The sequence below is a fragment of the Triticum aestivum genome, chromosome 3B (genome assembly GCF_018294505.1).
Source record: "Triticum aestivum cultivar Chinese Spring chromosome 3B, IWGSC CS RefSeq v2.1, whole genome shotgun sequence".
Taxonomy (NCBI): domain Eukaryota; kingdom Viridiplantae; phylum Streptophyta; class Magnoliopsida; order Poales; family Poaceae; genus Triticum; species Triticum aestivum.
In genome coordinates, this window is record NC_057801.1 from 125,656,523 (window position 1) to 125,662,939 (window position 6,417).

Consider the following 6,417-nt stretch of genomic DNA (forward strand, 5'->3'; position numbering starts at 1 on the left):
TATGTCTTCGAATGCACATTTCAAGAACTTCTTGATAATATATTTTATAACATATAACCTACTCCCTTCATCCTAAATTACTTTCTTAGATTTACAGATGTATCTAGACACATTTTTTATTGATCAAAATTGTAAGTTAAAGTTTCACACGAAAAATGAAATGACCTTGTATAACAAAATGGAGGAGTATGATTCTGTGCTATATTTTATCTTGACATCCTTCTCGGCATTGTTCACCAAAACAATTAGGTGCCTTTCGGCAGGATATTTGGATCACTTGCGTGCGTGAATCGACCAGTGGCGGTGTTGTCATCGCTGACTTTCCTCGACTCTCCTGTCCAATCCTTTTGCCCCCCTCCTCTCTACATAGCCTCCCTCCATCCCCGACCCTCCCTTCCATCGCCCAGGCCGACCTAAAGCCGTCCATTCCGTCGTCTCCATGCTCTAGGACAACGAGCACGCGGGGCCTACCGCCTACGTCTCCACCCCCACCGCCGGACGCATCTCAGGTGACCGCCGATCCCCCGCCCCCTCCCAGATCGCTCGATCCCTAGCTTCGCTCCCCCGATTCGGTTCGTTCTGGGATTTTCTTAGGCTAGACCTCTCGATTCGACCTAGATATGCGCTTGTTCTCTTGTCAAATTCGCCCACCGGTGTGCGCGGGGCGGCGGGGGCACGAGCAGTTGGCGCGGAGGAGGCAGGATTTGAGCCGAGCACGCGAGAGCGAGAGCGCCTCGAGCGAATTCCGTGTCCGTAGATTTGATGTCCGATGTTCGCGAAAATTTGGGTTTGCGCCGTTATGTGTCGGTTGCTGAATTTTGTGGCGGTGTGCTCACATGGCGGTGTGGTTTTCGCAGAGAATTTCGAGGATGTCGACTCCTTCAAGGAAGAGGCTGATGAGGGACTTCAAGCGGCTGATGCAGGACCCTCCTGCGGGCATAAGCGGGGCGCCGCAGGACAACAACATAATGCTGTGGAATGCTGTGATTTTTGGGTATGAATGATGCTAGGGTTACATGGTTATGCCGTTCCTTTCTTTTCCTCTTCAATGTTATTGGGTGATGGTGTGCTCATGCATTTGCTCGTGTTGATTTGCAGCCCTGACGATAGCCCGTGGGACGGAGGTTAGTTTATCTAAGTGCAGTTGCTAGCTCTTTTAATGATGTACTAGAATTTCCTTGCTGGACTCGGTTTTGGTTGTTCTTGAACTGTTGAAATCTATCGTTTCTACCTGCACCTGAGATTTCATGTGTGTAAGCATTTAATATTATTTATTACATATGCTGCCGCCCTTGGTGACGGAAGATTAATACTACCAAACATACTAATGTTAATCAAGTGCTATGGAATACCATAATCTACTAGTATAGGTGTCTGGCAGAACAAAATATGGCCATGTGAATTTGTCACCTCACTGTCAAATACATAGTATCTCGCAAGCAAACACAGTGGTAAATCACAAATTGGAATTAACACGGACAGCGGAAATATCCCTCATTCCATATTCAAGTATGTAAAGTACCTGCTGATACCAATGATATAAACCAAGATAAATAAAAAAATCACCCATTTCGAAATTGGTGCAATTATTAATGTTGGCGTCACTGTCGATAGCAAAGGTTCAAATCACAATTTTGCACCAAGGGAATGATCGTCTCTGGGTGGGGGATGGCGGTGGCGTGTGATTAAGGTGTGTGGTGGCGTTGGCCCCAAACAGCTGCATTATCGTATCTGGTTCTGGTGAATTTAATACGGGCTGGCCAACGGGCGGTGCAGACGAATGAGGTTGTATATGGCACAATTTGGCTTTGCCTGGGTTCCTACATGCTAGGTGCCATGGCCACCATTCCAATCTGCATATCTCCTGTCGTAATATTGGGAGTTCGACATATGGAATGATGTGGCAAATCAGGGGTGTGGTCCGACATCGAAATGGGGATGCGCCGTTATGTGCCAACCAACCTCATGATGGATACCCTGATGTTGTATTTTGTGGTTGCCACTGCTGTCCATGCACTCCTGTCCTGAGGCCACTGGAATAGTGTCTGCCTACTGTAATAGGGAAATAATAAATATACAACATTATTCATGTAAGGCAGTGTGGAATATAAAACGACACAGATGACCAGAACCTGTTTTCTTCAGAATAAATACCATGTACTTAACTACTTAGACATATAGTTATCAGAGTGCTGATCAGAGAAAAAAGAGGTACTTTGATAGGTTTTCTCATAAGTTATTAAGCTTATAATATAAGTAGGCTTTGTTACAAGTTGAAGTTGAGTTCCAAATTTAGCATGTTGTGTTGGTAAAAGGTACTCCCTCCGTCCCAAAATCTTGGGCGTCTAATCTTTTGCATGCAGTCCCATAATGTAGGGCGTGCATGTCTTCTTCTCTCCTTCCGTTACAACCAACGCTAACGATAACTAATTTTCTGGGAAGGAAAACAATCACTGATTGAGATTCTGTTGCAGTTAGCCCACATCATCTCCCTCTCTCCCTCTCTCTCTCTCTCTCTCTCTCTCTCTCTATCTATCTCTCATTTATCTCCCATGAAGGGACCCCACCTAGCCTTCCAATCCCATGACGGGGGAGTTCGTGGGGAGTAGAGGAGATCGTGGGAGGCAATTTTCCTTCCCGGCCAACGACAGCTCAAGTAAAAGAACGCATGCGCTAATTTTCGTGCTGAAACACTAGACGCCCAAGATTTTGGGAAGGAGGGAGTAGAATAGAATAGTTATGGCTAGCTAAGGCAAATAGCTGAGCTATTTGAAGCTATAGCGGTTATCGCTACTATAGTGGAACGTTGGCATATTGCTTAACGACTAGGGTCCAAAAGATTCTGTAGCCCAGATAGCCATTTAGAACCTTCCTCAACAGATCGAAAATAATTTTTTTGAGAACAGAGTCTAGGTCAACTCAGTGCAGTAACTAGCAGCATCACATGCACTATCCCTGTTATTTTAGTTCTGATTGCATATTTTGATTTATTCTTTCCATTTTGTGCTGAGCTGTATCCCATTTTCAGGTACGTTTAAGCTGACTCTCCAGTTCAATGAAGAATATCCTAATAAGCCACCAACAGTTCGGTTTATTTCTCGGATGTTTCACCCTAACAGTAAGTTGTTTCACCTCATCTTTAAATACTTGTGTGCACAGGAAATAGTTAGATACTCCCTCTGTAAAGAAATATAAGAGAGTTTAGATCACTACTTTAGTGATCTAAACGCTCTTATATTTCTTTACGGAGGGAATACATAGATAAAATTGAGCCGTCATGCATTTCTAATCGAAAGATTTATCTGTCACGTATTTCTAACTGAAAGATTAATCTGTCATGCATTTCTAATTGAAAGATGAAAGATTGATCTGTCACATACTACCAGGTGTATCTAATTTTTAAATCTGTGCATATTTTTTATAAATGGAGCCTACTTATGTCGTTTGCCCTTAGTTCTCTTGTTCCTTCTCTTTCAGAGACTTCCAACAATTAACTACCGTCCTTTGTATTTTGTTACCTGCTTTATAGATGTACACTTGTCGGTTGTGCTGTGACGGCTTGATATTGATTTTATGCTGTGAATACATATTTGCTGATTACCTTGAGCAAGCATGCTGCAGCCTTTACAGCATACTTTGAGTGCATGCATCTTGAACTGATGAAACTCTCGCTTTCTTTTTACTCCACTGATAGAAAGCCAAAAACAAGGATACAAGTCTTGTACTCTCCACTTCTATTTGTCATCGTGACCTTTTTCTTATGGCCTGCAGTTTATGCTGATGGAAGCATATGCTTAGATATTCTACAGAATCAGTGGAGCCCAATATATGATGTAGCTGCTATACTTACATCTATCCAGGTACAAGAAATAAGCAGCTCAGATTATTTATAGTTTTACGCACCAACGTTTTGCAATGCCAGCTCGTTACTTAATTACTAGAGCATATATTTTAAAATTCAACTTTGGAATCTATTCAAGTCTTGACTAATGCATGACATATTTGGGTAGCTCTTCAGTGCTACGTATATTTTCAGCACACTTGCTCCAATTGTTTGAGCATGTGGGGGATCAATTAAATTAGTGCATCTTCATTTTTTGGCAACTTTAATTAGCCAATCCATGCCCTGCTGCCTGTATCTTGTAGTAAATGCCTGGGATTCGGCCACCCACAGGCTAATTGCACCTCGGACGTCAGATGCAAAGCTTGTTACAATTATGGACACGTGACCCTGTCCTTTCTAATTGCACCTCGGATTACCTTGAGCAAGCATGCTGCCGCTGCTTGCCCATTTGCTTGCCCTGCCGCTCACACTCTTGCTGCAGACAGAGAAGAAAGGAGCGGGCAGGGCGAGAGGTGAGAGGAAATCCCTGGGAGAGAAAGCGGAGATAAGGCACTGACCTAGCGTCGTCACTCGCTAAGTGATACACTCTGCTGTAGCTCCGTGCGCGGCCGCCAAAGCCACAGCCAGGGATTAGCGAGAGAGACGGGATTGGTGTGGCTGGGTTATTACATGAGATAAAGGCGGTGATAGGAGAAAAACATTTCAAGAGGATGAGGGAATTGCGATTCCGCGATCTGGTTTCTCTCATCTGGCATTTTTTCGCGGCTATTGTCAACCAACATATAGAGAGTAGTCCCCAAATGGGGTTGCGCCCTTATCCCTACAGACCTGCTATCCTTCTAAACTATTGGTATCGCACCAAAAAGTGGCTATACCTGTCCCTTGCGTGGATAGCCACCAAACCAAAAAACACCACCTAAAATCTCGCCTAATCGCCTTGAAAGTCATTCTTGACCTTGTCCACAGGAATTAATACAGATTCATCAAAGGCCATACAATTCAGGACAATAATGCTTGGAGTTCCAAATTTCTCCGTCAGCGCCATCAGTCTAAAAGGGAGATTGAGGTGCTCAAACTAGACTTGAAAAAGCCTTTGACACCTTGGTGTACTGCACAATTATTACTACTAGCTAATTGCCCATGCATTGCAATGGAGCATACATATTATAGTGATCTTCCTGTCCAAAGCTCAGTGATAATTTCCATAATTAGTGTGATACCCTGCCCAAAGAATGGTATCTCCACTAGTAACGTAATCCTTCTGTCCAAAGAATGGTACCCTTCATAATTAACGTGATCCTCCCGTCAAACGCTCGATGATACTTTCCATAATTAATGTGATCCTCATGTCCAAAGAATGTTACTCTCTATAATTAACGTGAAATAACCAAATGTACGAAACCAAACCAAACCACGTCGTACCATCACGACGGCAAACTCCCCTTTAATAGTAGAGATACTTGAGGCCTATGGGTTTGATAGCCGCTGGATTAGATGGATCAAGTCCCTCAGTTCTGGTACTTCTGCCATCCTGCTCGTTCAACATATTAATGGCCTATGGGTTGATTTATCTCTATAGCCTATGCAAGTTTTTAAAATTGTGAGTGATATTACACAGAAACTGTGTTGTGTTTCCAATCACTCTGCATCTCTGTTGGAGGCAACGTGTTGGTTGTGCTTGGGCTGAACTAACCTGAGCTTTTGTGCTATTTGCAGTCGCTGCTGTGTGATCCTAACCCGAATTCGCCTGCTAACTCAGAAGCTGCCCGCATGTTCAGTGAGAACAAGCGAGAGTACAACCGCAAAGTGCGGGAGATTGTTGAGCAGAGCTGGACGGCAGACTAATAAGCTGAGCTCACCATGCGTTCTCATGCGGTTTCTGTACCAAAATGTTTGTAACTAAAATGGCTGAACTCCATCGTTACCACCTGAAACAGCAACTTGCTTTGTTGCATCATTTGGCTGGACGGCTGGAGATTGCTCTGTCATGGCCTGTGCCTATACTGTCTGTATCTTGAACACAAACATTTTGTAACGTCTTGTGTGGGTTTGTAATGTTCTAGTATCATATCATATTGATTCTGAACTCGGGCGCAAATCTTCACCCACTATAGTTGAATGGTGCAGGAGTTCTAAAAAAAAATCATGAAAACAACGAAGTGGCTAATTATCATGAGCAATATATTATGTACTATGAACATAGAAAAATTGTGTTCGTGTAGTTATTCTGTAAGAACACTAGTTTCGACGCAGCTATAGTTGGTTCAGTTGAAACAAGGATGGACAAGAAATATGTTTAGTCTCGACTGAGCTTCTCTTGAATACACATTCATCTTTTTATATAATAATAATCTCCTGAAATTATTGTCTAATATATACTCCCTCTGTCCCAAATTACTCGTCGCTGAAATGGATGTATCTAGAATTAAAATACATCTAGATACATCAATATCTGTGACAAGTAATTCCTGGTGAATCATGTTAGATGATCATATGCAGATTCTTGTACAATGCCCTTAACAAAGAGTCGCATATGCAGATGAATCATGTTAAGATGATCATCCCTGGTGATG

The 6,417-nt window shown here is 43.0% G+C and overlaps 1 protein-coding gene across 1 annotated transcript; it reads left to right on the forward strand.

The window, feature by feature from the left end:
* Nucleotides 1-266: 266 nt before the first annotated feature.
* LOC123068943 (ubiquitin-conjugating enzyme E2 2) lies at nt 267-5,930 on the forward strand. Its single transcript, XM_044491650.1, has 6 exons — nt 267-509; nt 858-994; nt 1,099-1,124; nt 3,029-3,118; nt 3,772-3,860; nt 5,561-5,930. The coding sequence occupies exons 2-6, from the start codon at nt 870-872 to the stop codon at nt 5,687-5,689; spliced, it is 459 nt and encodes a 152-aa protein (XP_044347585.1). The 5' UTR covers nt 267-509; nt 858-869; the 3' UTR covers nt 5,690-5,930.
* The last annotated feature ends 487 nt before the right edge of the window (nt 5,931-6,417 follow it).

Coding starts and splice junctions, on each gene's coding strand:
- LOC123068943 (XM_044491650.1), top strand. CDS start 870: ATGTCGACTCCTTCAAGGAAGAGGCTGATGAGGGACTTCAAGCGGCTG. Junction 995..1,098: donor TGGAATGCTGTGATTTTTGG/GTATGAATGATG, acceptor GTTGATTTGCAG/CCCTGACGATAGCCCGTGGG. Junction 3,119..3,771: donor TCGGATGTTTCACCCTAACA/GTAAGTTGTTTC, acceptor TATGGCCTGCAG/TTTATGCTGATGGAAGCATA.